At 42.5% G+C, this 18,308-nt stretch overlaps 1 protein-coding gene across 12 annotated transcripts in view; it reads left to right on the top strand.

The window, feature by feature from the left end:
* The window catches only part of LOC117979769 (neuroblastoma breakpoint family member 15-like), a 49,902-nt gene extending 35,798 nt beyond the window's left edge, over nucleotides 1–14,104 (top strand). For 11 of the 12 annotated variants that reach the window (XM_063601667.1, XM_063601668.1, XM_063601675.1 and 8 more), the window contains 10 exons: nucleotides 787–889; nucleotides 1,663–1,877; nucleotides 2,919–2,991; nucleotides 3,454–3,659; nucleotides 4,937–4,985; nucleotides 8,898–9,061; nucleotides 10,104–10,155; nucleotides 10,789–10,961; nucleotides 11,681–11,732; nucleotides 12,345–14,104. In XM_063601667.1, coding sequence (XP_063457737.1) covers nucleotides 787–889; nucleotides 1,663–1,877; nucleotides 2,919–2,991; nucleotides 3,454–3,659; nucleotides 4,937–4,985; nucleotides 8,898–9,061; nucleotides 10,104–10,155; nucleotides 10,789–10,961; nucleotides 11,681–11,732; nucleotides 12,345–12,588 — 1,331 coding nt within the window. In that variant the 3' untranslated portion in view covers nucleotides 12,589–14,104. The remainder of the gene's footprint in view (nucleotides 1–786; nucleotides 890–1,662; nucleotides 1,878–2,918; nucleotides 2,992–3,453; nucleotides 3,660–4,936; nucleotides 4,986–8,897; nucleotides 9,062–10,103; nucleotides 10,156–10,788; nucleotides 10,962–11,680; nucleotides 11,733–12,344) is intronic. The other variant, XM_063601678.1, reaches the window with a different exon arrangement.
* Nucleotides 14,105–18,308: the final 4,204 nt, after the last annotated feature.

The raw sequence follows: 18,308 nt of genomic DNA on the forward strand, positions 1-18,308 counted from the left end.
TGGGCCTGTCTCCTGGGCTCCATCCAAGTTGCTTGTTTTGTCTGTCCCTCAGTTTCCTCACCTGTTCAGAGGGTACTACAATAATACCTACCTCTGTAAATTGCTGCAGTGAATTACATGAGCTATTTCTTGTCAATCTCCTAGAACATTTATTGGCACGGAGTAAACACTATCTATTAGTTCTTCATTCTGCTGTTTCTAAATTAACACAAACTTTATTAGCATTTGGGCATATTTCCTTCATGGCCTTATGGTGTTATGTGTCACACTTTATGCTTCAGATATGATTCTTAAAATCATAACTGAAGATATGATTTAAAAATCAAAGATTTTTAAAATCTTTCGCATACTTGTCCTTGAAATTCCCAGTAAAAGGGAAACCATCCGTCCCGTAGTCCTAGGGGCCTTCCCGACTCTACAAGAAATCACTACTTCATGCCCCAGTGCAGTGTTTTAGAGGAGAGGCTGCAAGGCTTGGGAAAGTGGCCCCGCATTCAGAGTCAGACCTCAGGGACTGTGAGTTCTGACTCCACTTCATTGTGGTTGAATCATCTTGTCAACTTCCTTGATGTGCCCTTGAGGTTCTCTTTCTTCATCTCTAAATTTTGGAGGATCAGATGCCAGAAAGTCAGGAGACTGAAGAGTAAAGATGTGGAAATCCCTGTCTAGACCCTGGTACTGGGGAGAGTTTTGTCCTTGGGATGGACCTGGCTCCTGCCCTGTAGGCAATGACCACAGCAGCATGTCCAGCCTTCCACTGAGGCAGGTGTGTCTGTCTTTTCTCAGAATATGAAGAGTGCAAAGACCTCATAAAATCTATGCTGAGGAATGAGCGACAGTTCAGGGAGGAGAAGCTTGCAGAGCAGCTCAAGCAAGCTGAGGAGCTCAGGTGAGGGGACCCCATGGGGGCAGGCAGGGGAGCAGGTGTGTAAATCTCTGAAGTACAGCAGCTTGGTGGGGAGACGTAAGAGCTAAGCTGGGCCAGGGGAAGGGCAGGAATTGCCATGGCAGGCTCGCAACACACAAGTATTTATCAAGCAGAGAAGTATAATAAAAATTTATGGGTTGCAGTTGTTTCTCAGAGCCTTGTTTTCTCTTTTTCAAACAAGTAATTGTTGATGTGAAATTTACATAACACAAAATTAACCAAAGGAGTGGGAACCACCCAGCAGCATTCAGTATACTCAAAATGGTGTGCCATCACCACCCCACTTACCCTTAGTGAGAATCACCTCCTGACTGACTGCGGCTTCTCATTCTTTCACTCAATCAATGTTGCCTTCTCGACCCTGTCATTCTTTTCTTCTTTCGTCTTTTCAATTCGCCCCATCTGCACCTGGCCTCATTTCTGTCCATGGCTTTGTATCTAGTGGCTGCAAGATGCACTATGTGTATTTTCACATGGAAATGTCCATGGCCAGAGTGAGGAACTGAAAGGATGTCTTTTTGAAACGGAATTAGGAAGACACCTACTTTTGTTTACAGAAGAGAAAGATGAATGGAACATCATTGAGGATCTTGCAGGAGCCCTCTCTGATACAGAGGAAGCCTGTAAACCATTTTCTATTCTTTCTCTTGGCCACAGTCATTCCTTTCAACATGTGCTGACCTTCTGCTTGGAGGTCTTTCCACTCTTAAATTTTCTCTACCGTCTCACCTTAGGCAATATAAAGTCCTGGTTCACTCTCAGGAACGAGAGCTGACCCAGTTAAGGGAGAAGTTACGGGAAGGGAGAGATGCCTCCCGCTCATTGAATCAGCATCTCCAGGCCCTCCTCACTCCGGATGAGCCGGACAAGTCCCAGGGGCAGGACCTCCAAGAACAGCTGGCTGAGGGATGTAGACTGACACAGCACCTTGTCCAAAAGCTCAGCCCAGGTAAGGTGTCCATAGGCCCTGATGACCCAAAACCCCAGGCTTATGAGAGACTCCAGACCTCCATACTTTCACAATGACAGTTGTATCAGTGGTGTTTTTTTCCACTAAGCTTATGTGGCCATGACATGACCAGGACTTCCTGGGTAAGAACAGAGATGGGAAACCCATGGGGTTGGAGGTCACAGTATTGCAAGTGTCCCTCCTCCCTTGATGGAAGGTGGTCTTTGGAGTAAGAGGCAGCATCTGTCTAGTTTTAAAGGACAGGAAGGAGGCTGCGATGGGAGCAGGCTTGTTAGAGTGAAAAGAGCTCTGGACTAAGAATGAAGGTTCCCAGGCTGTCTTTTCAGCAATGTTCTTAGTAACTGTCAGTGAGTGAATGACTTGTCCTTCCTGAGTTTCTCTCTCTCCGTGGCAGACAAATTGTCTTTTGCAAGGGTCTGAAGCATTCAAATGTGGGAACACTTAAAACTGCTTTCCAAAATGAGATGAAGCCCCTCGCCGTGTGATGTTGGAGAAGGCACTTTATGTGGGGGCGTTTCGTGGTAGGAAGTGCTTCAGACTGGAGCACTCCCCATGGATAGAATGTCCCTGAATAACACAGCAGAAGCCACTTGGAGGCTTGAAATCTTCTGATGCATAGAGGACTGTGGGACAAGTTTGTCTGCTTCTAAGAGAAAGAATGAGGTTTGAAATGCGAACTGTGACAGGACACCAAGCCTGTGCCTGGGAATCACATCTGGCAGGATGGGGGAGACAGCTGCCAACGTCCAGAGAGAGGCTGCACAAGCCTCCAGTGATATGGGAAGCAAAAGGTCTTTTCAGTATTTGGCCACATCTTGATGGTGGCCCTCCACATCAGAAATGCATTGCCTCATGGATCAGGAAACCATGCCAGGGCATTCTGTTAAAGATAAAACATGAGAGTTTTCAATTGAACGGTGACCCATGCCTAGATGTTCATGTCTCTGTTGCACATTGGGCTGACTGTGCTTGCAGACTGTGAAGTGGGAAATATCTGAACGAACACTTCTGTATTTACAGAAAATGACAACGATGACGATGAAGATGTTCAAGTTGAGGTGGCTGAGAAAGTGCAGAAATCGTCTGCCCCCAGGTAACACTGAATACTCAGGAACAATTAATGGATGGTAACATATGAAGAATATCTAGGAGGCACACCCTCTCTGGCATCTATGATGGGCCAAAAACCCGCATTCGCTTGGCCACAGTATGTGAAATATAACCCACCCTAGACACAGGGTGCGGCAGCTGTCATGTTTCTCTGTGTGCCGAGTGTCATGTCTGTACCGTACAGGGTTAGCTGAGTCTTCATCCTCCTCAGCTCCTATCTGTCCAGTGCAATGAACACCAGCTGCTCTCTTCCTCTCTGGTTCCCATGGCAGCCATGCTCTGTTGCAGAGAGAACAGGATTGCATGTTCCCTCTTAATGGGAACCTCCATTTTGCTTTCTGGGACCACTCTCTTAATGCTGCCTGTCAAAACCAGCTAGGACTCCCTGGGGTCCAATCCCTCTGTGTTTAATCTTCTGTCATCTGTGTCCCACCTGGCTCATCAGGGAGTTGCAGAAGGCTGAAGAAAAGGAAGTCCCTGAGGACTCACTGGAGGAATGTGCCATCACTTGTTCAAATAGCCATGGCCCTTATGACTCCAACCAGCCACATAGGAAAACCAAAATCACATTTGAGGAAGACAAAGTCGACTCAACTCTCATTGGCTCATCCTCTCATGTTGAATGGGAGGATGCTGTACACATTATCCCAGGTAGCCTCTGTTTTCCTTGTGTCTCATACCTCTCTCTAGGCTGAGGAAGATAAACTCTGAAGACAGGCTCTATAAACACAAATTCATTTGAATAAAAAACTATGATGGGTTTCTAAACAGATATCAGGGAGTTTTCTTGTCCTTCTCAGCTAATGTCATGCCTTTGTCTGCCAGTCCCCAGTATCAAGTTACTCGACCCCAGGCAAGTGTGACAATCTCATAGTCACCTGAGTGCAGGAGGTGCACAGGCAGTATCTGTCAGGCCTCCTAGCTTCGATTCAGTATCTCTTGTCATCTGTGATTAAGTCATCTGTCCCTGAACAATGTCCATGGAGTTTCTATGCCTGTTTAAGGAAGCTGGCAGCCTTGCCTTTGTATTTGGAAATATTGTTCCCCAGGCTTCACTGCTCTCAGCTTTCATCTGGATCTCCTTTAAGTCAGCTTGCTTAGCTGCACAGTCACCCTGAAATCAGGACGGAAACTTTTCTTCTTTACTTTGCTGATATATTTCCATAAAGCAAGGCTGGACCCTGGTTCTCCACCCTGTCAATGCAATGGCTGATCCAATGTTTCTTTGTAGCATCATGGATTTTTTTTTTTTTTTTGTGATGGAGTCTTGCTCTGTCACCCAGGCTGGAGTGCAGTGGCACCATCTTGGCTTGGTGCAACCTCTGCCTCCCAGATTCAAGTGATTCTCCTGCCTCAGCCTCCTGAGTTGCTGGGACCACAGGTGCACAACATCACGTCTGGCTAATTTTTGTATTTTTAGTAGAGACAGGGTTTCCCCATATTGGCCAGGGTAGTCCTGAACTCATGACCTCAAATGATTCACCTGTCTTGGCCTCCCAAATCACAGATTCTTTTTAAAGCAAGAGTTGTTCAAATTTATCTATCAGTCGTGTTTCATGTATAGATGCCTCTAAACATTTAATGTCCATGTTATCTGGTGATATAAGTCCGTATTGCAGCAACACTCTTAGAAAATTGACCAATTTTTGGAGATTTTTTTGGGGAAAAAATTTTGTTTAACTTTGACTCAGGCAGGGAATATGGCATTATGGTCTACACGTAGAGGGAGATTTTGGCCTGTGGGTCTGGAAAGCAGGGTCATCTAATTCTCACCAAAGTTAATCTAGGGCACCCTAGAATATTCCTGTCAGAATCCTTATTCTTGCACTGAGAATAGTTATGTCCTTGTGCTATGACTGGACAGTGATTTGGTCATATGTGAAGTATGAATTGCTTAATGTGACCTGCTTCTCTGAATTTATTTACAGAAAATGAAAGTGATGAGGAAGAGGAAGAAAAAGGGCCAGTGTCTCCCAGGTAATGTTGTGGAATTGTTGGCTGTTAATTCAGTAGTGACATCTGGAGATTGTAGATTTAGGGAAAATGAGGAAGTGATGAATAGAACTATTTCTTCCATTCACCCAGCTACAAATTGTGCTGATTTACAATGTTGTATGTTATTTGTGGCACTTGTATTGGTTTTAATTTCATAGTCCTCTCAAGATAGGAACTTGCCATCAGATGAGCCAGGCGAACTAGCCAAACAGGGTTTTCTTGTTGATCTTTTCAAAAAACCAGCCCTGGATTCATTGATTTTTTTGAAGGGTTTTTTGTGTCTCTATCTCCTTTAGTTCTGCTCTGATCTTAGTTACTTCTTGTCTTCTGCTAGCTTTTGAATTTGTTTGCTTTGCTTCTCTAGTTATTTTAATTGTGATGTTAGGGTGTCAATTTTAGATCTTTTCTGCTTTCTCTTGTGGGCATTTAGTGCTATAATTTTCCCTCTACACATTGCTTTAAATGTGTCCCAGAGATTCTGGTATGTTGTGTCTTTGTTCTCATTGGTTTCAAAGAACATCTTAATTTCTGCCTTCATTTTGTTATTTACCCAGTAGTAATTCAGGAGCAGGTTGTTCAGTTTCCATGTAGTTGTGCGGTTTTGAGTGAGTTTCTTAATCCTGAGTTCTAATTTGATTGCACTGTGGTCTGACAGTTTGTTGTGGTTTCCATTCTTTTACGTTTGCTGACGAGTGCTTTACCTCCAACTATGTGGTCAATTTTGGAATAAGTGTGATGTGGTGCTGAGAAGAATGTATATTCTGTTGATTTGGGGTGGAGAGTTCTGTAGATGTCTTTTAGGTCTGCTTGGTGGAGAGCTGAGTTCAAGTCCTGGATATCCTTGTTAAGCTTCTGTCTCATTGATCTGTCTAATATTGACAGTGGGGTGTTAAAGTCTCCCATTATGATTGTGTGGAGTCTAAATCTCTTTGTAGGTCTCTCAGGACTTGCTTTATGAATCTGGGTGCTCCTGTATAGGGTGCATATATATTTAGGATAGTTAACTCTTCTTGTTGAATTGATCCCTTTACCATTATGTAGTGGCCTTCTTTGTCTCTTTTGATCTTTGTTGGTTTAAAGTCTGTTTTATCAGAGACTAGGATTGCAACCCCTGCATTTTTTTGCTTTCCATTTGCTTGGTAGATCTTCCTCCGTCCCTTTATTTTGAGCCTATGTGTGTCTCTGCATGTGAGATGGGTTTCCTGAGTACAGCACACTGATGGGTCTTGACTCTTTGTCCAATTTGCCATTCTGTGTTTTTTAACTGGGGCATTTAGCCCATTTACATTTAAGGTTAATATTGTTATGTGTGAATTTGATCCTGTCGTTATGATGTTAGCTGGTTATTTCGCCCGTTAGTTGATGCGGTTTCTTCCTAGTGTCAATGGTCTTTACAGTTTGGCATGTTTTTGCAGTGGCTGGTACCGGTTGTTCCTTTCCATGTTTAGTGCTTCCTTTAGGAGCTCTTGTAAGGCAGGCCTGGTGGTGACAAAATCTCTCAGCATTTGCTTCTCTGTAAAGGATTTATTTCTCCTTCACTTATGAAGCTTTGTTTGGCTGGATATGAAATTCTGGGTTGAAAATTCTTTTCTTTAAGAATGTTGAAGATGCTGGAGAGGATGTGGAGAAATAGGAACACTTTTACACTGTTGGTGGGAGTGTAAACTAGTTCAACGATTGTGGAAGGCAGTGTGGCAATTCCTCAGGGATCGAGAACTAGAAATACCATTTGACCCAGCCATCCCATTACTGGGTGTATACCCAAAGGATTATAAATCATGCTGCTGTAAAGACACATGCACACATATGTTTATTGCGGCACTATTCTCAATAGCAAAGACTTGGAACCAAGCCAAATATCCAGCAATGATAGACTGGATTAAGAAAATGTGGCACATATACACCATGGAATACTATGCAGCTATAAAAAATGATGAGTTCATGTCCTTTATAGGGGCATGGATGAAGCTGGAAACCATCATTCTCAGCAAACTTCTGCAAGGACAAAAAACCAAATACCGCATGTTCTTACTCACAGGTGGGAATTGAACAATGAGAACACATGGACACAGGAAGGGGAACATCACACACTGGGGCCTGTTGTAGGGTGGGGGGAGGGAGGAGGGGTAGCATTAGGAGATATACCTAATGTTAAATGATGAGTTAATGGGTGAAGCACACCAATGTGGACATGTATACATATGTAACTAACCTGCACATTGTGCACATGTACCCTAAGACTTAAAGTATTAAAAAAAAATATATATATATATATATATACACATACACACAAAAAATAATAAAGGAAGACTATACATATCGAAAAAAAAAGAATGTTGAATATTGCTCCCACTCTCTTCTGGCTTGTAGGGTTTGTGCCAAGAGATCTGCCGCTAGTCTGATGGGCTTCCCTTTGTGGGTAATCCGACCTTTCTCTCTGGCTGCCCTTAGCATTTTTTCCTTCATTTCAACCTTGGTGAATCTGACAGTTACGTGTTTTGGGGTTGCTCTTCTCGAGGAGTATCTTTATGGTGTTCTCTGTGTTTCCTGAATTTGAATGTTGGCCTGCCTTGCTAGGTTGGGGAAGTTCTCCTGGATAATATCCTGAAGAATGTTTCCCAGCTTGGTTCCATTCTCCCCGTCACTTTCAGTACACCAATCAAACGTAGATTTGGTCTTTCCACATAGTCCCATATTTATTGGAGGCTTGTTCATTTCTTTTTACTCTTTTTTCTCTAAACTTCTCTTCTCGCTTCATTTCACTAATTTGATCTTGAATCACTGATACCGTTTCTTGCACTTGATCGAATTGGCTACTGAAGCTTGTGCATGCATCACGTAGTTCTCGTGCCATGGTTTTCAGCTCCATCAGGTCATTTAAGGTCTTCTCTACACTGTTCATTCTGGTTAGCCATTCATCTAATCTTTTTTCAAGGTTTTTAGCTTCCTTGAGATGAGTTCGCACATCCTCCTTTAGCTCAGAGAAGTTTGTTATTACCGACTTTCTGAAGCCTACTTCTGTCAGCTCATCAAAGTCATTCTCCATCCTGCTTTGTTCCATTGCTGGCGAGGAGCTGCGATCCTTTGGAGGAGAAGGGATGTCAGGTTTTTGGAATTTTCAGCTTTTGTGCTCTGATTTCTCCCCACCTTTGTGGTTTTATCTACTTTTGGTCTTTGATGATGGCGACCTACAGATGGGGTTTTGGGGTGGATGTCTTTTTTGTTGATGTTGATGCTATTCCTTTCTGTGTGTTAGTTTTCCTTCTAACAGTCAGGTCCCTCAGCTTCAGGTCTGTTGGAGTTTGCTGGAAGTCCACTCCAGACCCTCAAACAGGGATTTCTTGGTGTTGCCTATTCTCTCCCATGTGTTTAAATCCAGGAAGAGGTGTATATATGCTTTCTTCCTATTTGTTGGTAGTATGTTGGCTAGTATTATTGCAAGAAAAGAAATTGAAAAAGTAAATATATTATATCAAAATATTGGGAAAATGGGGCCCTTAATACACAAGATCCGTGTCTGCACTGCGTCAAGAACTCTCTTCACTTGAATGCTGCATGTAAAATTCAACCCAATTTATGCAAAGTAGTTGAAGCCCTGTGTCAGTTCTCTGTGCTGCAAGTCATGATGGTAGTTTACAGGGAGAGTCTAGGTGCCCTGAGTTGGCTCATCTGTGGCAAATGTACTGAGCACATGCTGCCCATTTTTGCTCTGTCCCCAGAGCAGTCACCCTCCACCCTGTATTTGGAAGGATAGTTTTATTTCTCTTGAAGGAAAAATGCCTTTGGTTTCTGTGACCACTCCATTCTGTCTCCCATCAGATCATCTGGGAGGTTTTGTTGTCTAATGTCTGTTGGTTAAATCTTCTATCATCCCTGTCCTGCCTGGCTCATCAGGAATCTGCAGGAGTCTGAAGAGGAGGAAGCCCCCCAGGAGTCCTGGGATGAAGGTTATTCGACTCTCTCAATTCCTCCTGAAATGTTGGCCTCGTACCAGTCTTACAGCAGCACATTTCACTCATTAGAGGAACAGCAAGTCTGCATGGCTGTTGACATAGGCAGTGAGTACTCCATTGTGAAGGTGATAAAGCTCCAGTTCATGGCCCAGGTAGACCCCATAATCTTTGGGCCTTGTGCCCCTCGTTGGGCTGAGATTTGCCATCACTGTGGGCTGAACCTATATATCAATGTAGATTTCAATCACTCTGGAGTCGAGTCTGAAGCACAGGCATGGGGTGGGTGAGTGAGCTTTGCTCTCTTCCTAGTCTCAGGCCATGCCCGTGCCAACCTGGACTGACTGTCACGACATTGAACTCAAGGCAGGTGTGGCAAACTCACACCAAACTATGCAGCACATGACCAGGAGTTGTCTGTCAGATCAGCTCATCTGAATTAAATGTCTCTTGCCAGCTACAAAATTCCGTATGAGTTTTGTTCCCAAAGCATGTCTGTGTGGTTCTTTACCTGCCCAAGGCCAGTGTCACCCTTGTCTACCTCTCAGTGAAAGATGTGACCCAGGTTTCACTGAATTTATTCCCATTTTCTGTGTCTTCTAAGTTCGCTTGTTTTAGCTTATCTGTCCGTCATGTTCCTGGTATGTTTTCTAGATAAATGGCTGACTTTTCACCCACAAAAGCCATAATAGCTGATGCTTCTGTGTAGAACCAAGTTTCATTTTGACTCAAGAGCTGGTACATTGCACCCCTTCATCAAATCTCTGTGTCCACAATCTCATAAACTATCAAATTCTGGGTATTTGATGAGAGAAAGCTTAATATTGAAGTATCTCTCCTATGAGGTGTTAGAACTATTTGCCTACAATTTATTGGGGAAAAAATTGCTCATTTGTGTACACAAACTTAGGACAGAGCACATAGGGAAGATAACATTCCAAAACAGGGTAATTTTGCCCAAGGCTCATGAAAGAACCCAAGCCAGTTTTCTCAAGACTTGACCTCAGGCCTACTGGAATATTTATCTCAAAGTCTCCTGTTCTCACACTGACAAGACTGATGTCCCTGTGTTAGGATTGCACAGAGGAATGTTTCTGTGTGCAAGGAAGAACTGCTTAATGTAAGAGGCCCCATCTGAATTTATTTGCAGGACATCGGTGGGATCAAGTGAAAAAGGAGGACCAAGAGGCAACAGGTCCCAGGTGAGTCTGAGAAATTGTGGACAGTTAATTTGATGTTGACATGTGGAGATGCCAAGTCCAGGGAAAACAGTACATGCTGAAAATAATGATTTTGTCTTGTCAGACAAGTCTGAATTATGCCTACTACATTGCTTTTTGGTTCTCATTAGAGTAAATGTTTAGGTTTCCATTTCTTCCTACCCTTATCATTTACTAACCTAGTGAAGGTTGACCATACCTCAAAAGCTGTATTCTCATGGTGACTGCAGGGAAACTTGAGCACATTTTATGCAAAATTATTGAGGCCATGCTTTTCATGATCACTGTTCACTGTGTGTCCTGAGAGCACAAATACAGAGTGTCCTTTGACTCCCTCATCAGTGTGTCACCTGGCCAATTCACTGAGCTCACTCTGTGTGTGTGTGTGTGTGTGTGTGTGTGTGTGTGTGTGTGTGTGTGTGTGTGTCTTTCTCTTTCATCCTTTTCTACCTGACCCTAGTCTATGCCAACATAAAGGCAATAATTTGTTACCTCATTAATGGATCTGTCCTTTTTCTTTTCAAACAGTTCCTTATGTTAGCCATGAAATCTAGCTGGGGCTGTGTGGTTTCTGATTCCCCCTGGCTTATTCTTTACTTTTTCCCACTGTTCCAGGCTCAGCAGGGAGCTGCTGGTTGAGAAAGAGCCTGAAGTCTGGCAGGACTCACTGGATAGATGTTATTCAACTCCTTCAGGTTATCTTGAACTGCCTGACTCATGCCAGCCCTACAGAAGTGCCTTTTACGTATTGGAGCAACAGCGTGTTGGCTTGGCTCTTGACATGGATGGTGAGTACCTTTCTATGAAGGTGATAAGGATCCACTGAGTCTTCTGGTTAGGGTCATATTCCTACTGCAAGTGGCCCTTACTGAGCTGAGAGATGTCATTGCCACAGGGAGGACCTATAGGCACATGTAGGTTGAATTAAACTCTAGTTCCACTTGGAAGCCCAGACAAGGGATGGGTCAGTGAGCAGGGCTCTCTTCCTAGTCTCAGGCCATGCCTGTGGCACCCTAATCCTACTCTCAAGATGTTGGATCTGGGCAGATGTGACAAATTCACACAACTCTGATTTTGTCTCAATTTTGTAGATCTTGTAGATTTCATCCTTCACTCTAATTTCAGCGTCTAAAATCCTCGCTACCATGAACAATCTGAGTACTTGATGAGACAGGGCTGAATATTGCAGTTTTTCTCCCAGCAACCATTTGGGGGCATTTGCTTTAAATCGATTGGAAAAATATGGCATAACCATTTGCACAAACTTGGGACAAATGATATTGGGATAACGATCTACCAGAATAGGGAATTTTACCCACAGTTTCTGGGACAAAAACCAAGGAATCTCTATCATGATCGGCCTTCAGGCCTCCTGAAGAATATCTCTCACAGTGTCCTATTCTCATGCTGAGGAGCCTGAAGTCCCTGTGTGAGGATTAGACAGTGGATTGTTATGTGTGTAGGAGAACCAGCTTAATATGTCTGTCCATGTCTGAACTTATTGCAGAAATTGAAAAGTACCAAGAAGTGGAAGAAGACCAAGACCCATCATGCCCCAGGTAACTTTGAGCAATTATGGATGCTTAATTCTGTGTTGACACCTGGAGATGCCAGGTCCAGGGAAAACAAGAGTGTGTTCAATTTCATGTTTTCAACGAAGGTTGAATGACTCCTGCTAACATTGCTGTTGGTTTTCATTGCAGTAGATGTTTCGGTTTCCATTTCTTCCTCCCCTTATCATTTACTAACGTACCATAGGATGACCATACTTCAAAAGCTGTACTCTCATGGCCACTGCATCGAATTTTGAGCATATTTTATGGAAAACTATTGCGCTCACTCTTTTCATGATCGCAGTTTGCTGTGTGTCATGAGGGCACTAACTCAGAGTGTCCTTTTACTCCCTTACCAGTATGTCACCTGGCCAATTCACTAGCTCACTTTCTCTCTGTCTCTGTCTCTCTCTCTCTCTGTCTTTCTCTTTCATTGTTTTCTACCTGGCCCTGTTCTATCCCAACATAAAGGCAATAATTTTTTTTTTTTTTTACCTCATTAATGGATCTATCCTTTTTCTTTTCTAACCACTTCCTTATGTTACTTCTGAAATCTAGTGGGGCTCTGTGGTGTCTGATTTTCCCTGGCTGCTTCTTTAGTTTTGTCTTCTTTTCCAGGCTCAGCGGTGTGCTGATGGAAGTGGAAGAGCCTGAAGTCTTACAGGACTCACTGGATAGATGTTATTCGACTCCGTCAATGTACTTTGAACTACCTGACTCATTCCAGCACTACAGAAGTGTGTTTTACTCATTTGAGGAGCAGCACATCAGCTTCGCACTTGACGTGGACAATAGGTTTTTTACTTTGATGGTGACAAGTCTCTACCTGGTCTTCCAGATGGGAGTCATATTCCCACAATAAGCAGCCCTTACTAAGCCAAGAGATGTCATTCCTGCAGGCAGGACCTATAGGCACGTGAAGATTTGAATGAAACTATAGTTCCATTTGGAAGCCCAGACATAGGATGGGTCAGTGGGCATGGCTCTATTCCTATTCTCAGACCATGCGAGTGGCAACCTGTGCTCAGTCTGAAGACAATGGACCCAAGTTAGGTGTGACACGTTCACATAACTGTGCAGCACATGCCGGGAGTGATCAGTCAGACATTTTAATTTGAACCACGTATCTCTGGGTAGCTACAAAGTTCCTCAGGGGTTTCATTTTGCAGGCATGTCTCTGAGCTTCTATACCTGCTCAAGGTCAGTGTCATCTTTGTGTTTAGCTCATCCAAAGGTGTTACCCTGGTTTCAATGAACCTAACCTCATTCTTTGTATCTTCAGTGTTGAATTGTTTTAGCTGATCCATCTGTAACACAGGAGGGATCCTTGGCTGAGGATTGTATTTCAGAACCACCAACTGCTCTTGACAATTGTTAACCCGCTAGGCTTCTTTGGTTAGAGAAGCCACAGTCCTTCAGCCTCCAATTGGTGTCAGTACTTAGGAAGACCACAGCTAGATGGACAAACAGCATTGGGAGGCCTTAGCCCTGCTCCTCTCGATTCCATCCTGTAGAGAACAGGAGTCAGGAGCCGCTGGCAGGAGACAGCATGTCATCCAGGACTCTGCCAGTGCAGGATATGAACGATGCCATGTTCTTGCAGAAAACGCTTAGCCTGAGTTTCATAGGAGGTAATCACCAGACAACTGCAGAATGTAAAACACTGAGCAGGACAACTGACCTGTCTCCTTCACACAGTCCATATCACCACAAATCACACAACAAAAAGGAGGAGAGATATTTTGGGTTCAAAAAAAGTAAAAAGATAATGTAGCTGCATTTCTTTAGTTATTTTGAACCCCAAATATTTCCTCATCTTTTTGTTGTTGTCATTGATGGTGGTGACATGGACTTGTTTATAGAGGACAGATCAGCTGTCTGGCTCAATGATCTACATTCTGAAGTTGTCTGAAAATGTCTTCATGATTAAATTCAGCCTAAACGTTTTGCCGGGAACACTGCAGAGACAATGCTGTGAGTTTCCAACCTCAGCCCATCTGCAGGCAGAGAAGGTCTAGTTTGTCCATCAGCATTATCATGATATCAGGACTGGTTACTTGGTTAAGGAGGGGTCTAGGAGATCTGTCCCTTTTAGAGACACCTTACTTATAATGAAGTATTTGGGAAAGTGGTTTTCAAAAGTAGAAATGTCCTGTATTCCGATGATCATCCTGTAAACATTTTATCATTTATTAATCATCCCTGCCTATGTCTATTATTATATTCATATCTCTACGCTGGAAACTTTCTGCCTCAATGTTTACTGTGCCTTTGTTTTTGCTAGTGTGTGTTGTTGAAAAAAAAAACATTCTCTGCCTGAGTTTTAATTTTTGTCCAAAGTTATTTTAATCTATACAATTAAAAGCTTTTGCCTATCACTCTGGACTGTTGGATTGTTTTTTACATTCAGTGTTATAATCTTTTGTTATGCTGATTGGTTTTGGTGGGTACTGATGTGAATTAATAAAAACATTTACATTTCCCTGTTTATTTTCTAATCTCTTCCACCTTGTAGGCTATGTTTACCATATGTAGCAGAATGCATTTACTCCATTTCTTGGTTCTAGATATTTATATTCTTTGTGAGAGTGTGTGTGTGTGTGTCTGTGTGTGCCTCTGGCATTTAGGAAGGGTTGTGTAGCTCATGTTTGATATTGACTAAAAATGTTTCATAGTTTTCCCCCCTTTGAACTAGACACACTTCTAATATTTGGTTTATACATTTTAAATTATGACTTTCAACGTCAAATATTTCCATATGACAGTCAGTTACATGATGTGTTTTCTTTTTCCTACCTCCTTTACCTGCCACTTCTCATAATGGTATTTGAACCTAAACATATACCAGTGACATTCTGTGGTTGTCATCTTGCCCACACCTTGGTTTTTGGTTTAGATCCACAATTAAATATATTAATGCTCATGAGCTGCTCGAAAGTGAATGTCACAGTCATCACTTGCTGAGTGGTACTCATCCTTAACAGAGTCCTCATGAGGGAATCAGGTCTCGCTGAGTTTAGCATGTTTAATAGTCTTCCTCGTGGTCTTGATACATGGATCGCATTACTGGATATAAGGTGTTTGCCCAAAATGATTTTTCTTGCATTTTTAGGAGCTATTGTCTTCTTTGCGGGACATACATGGTGTATGTTCTCGTTGTGGGATTCTATTTTGTTCTACCAGGACCTATAATTTCTGCCAGTTACTTCATTTGTTCTCTTCACCATGAGTCTCCAGAGGATGCTTCCTTTGTCCATGCCTCCCCATCTCCCAGCAATTCTGCGTTTCCAAGACTGGCACCTCTGGTCCTCTGCATCGTGAAGCCCTTTCCTTTCAATTCCCCAGTAGCCAGTGCCCTAATCCACCAGGTCTCAGGCATGATCTGTGTTTCTCCACATGCTCTTTCTGAGGATAGTTTTACCTGTGTTCTGTCATGAACAGGCCCTCCCTGCTGTCCTGGCCTCGATTTGCATAGTGTTTCCTGCTCCCTCTGCCCTTGTGTGGCTCCCAGACCCAGTGAAAGAAAATCACCTGAGGGCCACAGTGTTCCCTAGCCCTGGTATTTAGGGGCAGGGTTATAGGTGGGATTTTTGACTCTCTAAGTTAACCCCTAGGGCTTTGAAGTGTCTGTTGAGAAATTCAGCTGTTATCATCCTAGGTGGACTTGCTCTCTCCTGTCCTCCTACTTCAAATGCAGAAGTTCAATTGTGTACAAAAGAAGACTGAGTCATATAATAGAACACACCCTTATTCATTGGCTGGCTTCACCAATCATCTCATGGCTGAACTTTTAAAAATACACTCTTAGCCACATACCTATGAAATGTATATGTGTGTGTATACATATGTAAATTTGCTTCTGAGATTATGGAGGCTGAAATTCCCAAGATGGAAGGAAAGCTGGATACCCAGGAAAGCATTTGTTTCCCATTAGGCCTCTTAATTCTCTCCTGACCTTTGATTGATTGCATGAGTCCCACCCCCGTTAAGGGGGGCAATCTGCTTCACTTAGTCTGCCCATCCCGATGTTAATCATATGTGAAACACTCTCTGGAACACAACCAGAATCACATTTGGCCGAATGTCCCGGCACCCCGGTGCTCGGTCACAGTGACACGTGCAAGTAACTATCACACTTGCCCTTTGTCACATTTGTCATTTCCCCTGTTTTTCTCCCAATCTGCAGCTTATATTGTTCTCTTAATACTGTCTCGTGTTGAGCAAAAACTTCTAATTTTTATAAAGTTGAATTTATCAATGTTTTCTTTAATGGTTTGTGTTTCTTGATAACAAAGAACACTTTGCCTAACTGTGTCGTGAAGATTTTGTCTTATATTTTCTGCTATACTTTTTCTAGTTTTATAGTTTATATTTAGTTGCATAATCCATTTTGAGTTAGTTTTTGAGTCAGTATTGAGGTTCAGGTGAATCTTTTTCCTTTGGGGATATGCATGTCCAGTTGTTTCTACACAATTTGTTGACAAGAGAATGCCTTCTCCACTGAATCATATTTGGACCTTTGTCAATCCGTTGGGTGGTTGAGACTGGTCTGAGGGCTGTCCTGGTGTTTGGACAGAGAGACAGGGCATGAAGTAGGGTGGTTCTTATGGGAAAAATTAAGGAAGGCGCATTTTTCTATGAGGCACAGGAAGCCCCAAGCACAATTGGGGTACCCTCTACCAGCATGTTGTAGCGCATTCATCTCTGCTGTCTCTACCTCTCCTGTTGCAAAAGCTTGGGTGTGCATAGACACTGAGGTCGAGTGGTGTCTTTGGGCACTTTTGAGCATTAACACCAAAGCTCCAGCATCAAATCTTAGAATATCAAGCAGCCGGGTGGGTCACCTGAGGTCAGGAGTTCACGACCAGCCTGACTAGCATGGTGAAGCCCCGTCTCTACTAAACACAAAAAATTTAGCTGGGCATGGTGGTGCATGCCTGTAATCTGAGCTGCTCGGGAGGCTGAGACAGGAGAATCGCTTGTGTACTTGGGAGGCAGAGGTCGCAGTGAGCTGAGATCACACAATTGCACTCCAGCCTGGGCAATGAGAGTGAAACTCCATCCCCCCAAAAACAAATAAATAAAAATAAAAGAATATCAAGCAGCCAAAGAAGCAGGAAAACATGACACATAATGAAGAATCTGATAATCTGGTTGAAATTGACACACAAGTTGGAAATAGAAGAAAAGGACATTACAGCAATTAGTATAATTGTATTTTAATTAAATGGAGAGGTTGAAGATTTTTTAAATATCAAGTTCTGTAGATAAAAACTATGATTTACAGTGTGAAATGGAAGAAGGCACTGCATTAAACATTGCAGAAGAGAAGATTATTGAACTAGAAGGAATAGAAGTTGAAACTAACATAAATGGAACACACATTAACAAATGACTTGAAAACATAAAAAGACCATCAGCATAAAAACTTTAAGCACCCTAGTAAAGGGCTAAATGGAATCCCTGAAGGGCAGGTAGTGGAGAAGAGAGACAAAGATATTTAAAACATACTGGATGAAAGATTTAGAAGCTCCATGGAAACCATAAACTTCAAATATTACAGAAATATGATTATCCTAAGAACAAGAAACATGCAGAAAACTTCACCAAGGAACACCTTAATCGAATCCATCAAAACCAGTGATAAAAAGGAAATCCTAAAAGTAATAAAAGGGAAAAGAACATGTTACATACAGAGCACTAAATATAAGGATGGCATAAGATTTCTCATAGGAAACTTTACAAACAAGAAGTTTGCAATAAAGTACTTAAAAAAAGAAAAACTGTCCCCTACAATTCTACACCTGGCCAAATTATCTTTCAAAAATAAACATGAGAAAAAATATTTTTGAACAGAAAACAAAATGATCTCAATTTGCAGATGGTGTGATCCTATGTATAGAAAATCCCAAATAATACATACAAATGCAAACACACACACATGCACACAGACACCAGACACACACACACAGACACACACACACACTATCAGAGTTAATAAGCGAATTCAGCAAACTTTCAGCAAACAATCCATTGTGATGGCAATGAACTATCTGAGAAGAAAACTGACACAATGATTTCATTTATAATAGCACCTGTAAGGATAATATGCCTGGGAATAAATTTGTTCAAGAAGGTGCAGTACTTGTACACAGACAACTACAGAACATTGCTCGAGGAGACTAAGGAAGACCTAAATCAATGGAAAGACATCTTGTGTCCATGGGTTGGAAGTTGTAACATGGTTAAGATAAAAATACAACTCAAAGCAATCCACAGACTCAATACAATCCTATCAAAAAGTGGCCTTTTTTACAGGAATGCCTGAGAAGAACTTCATGTTCCTAAAAAATAGCAAGTGTCCCCCCAAAACAAAAGCAATCTTGAAATGCAAGAAGGAACGTTCTCTATTCCAAACGTCTTTAACTGCTCTTAGCAATACTTGGTAGTCTTCAATATATAGGCTTTCGCCCCTTTTTTTTTTCTTCTTCTTTTGTTTCTAGACATGATCTCACTCTTTCACTCAGGCTGGAGTACAGTGGCAAGATCACAGCTCACTGCAGCATGGAATTCTCAGGCCGA

This window comes from Pan paniscus, chromosome 1 (assembly GCF_029289425.2).
Source record: "Pan paniscus chromosome 1, NHGRI_mPanPan1-v2.0_pri, whole genome shotgun sequence".
Lineage (NCBI taxonomy): Eukaryota > Metazoa > Chordata > Mammalia > Primates > Hominidae > Pan > Pan paniscus.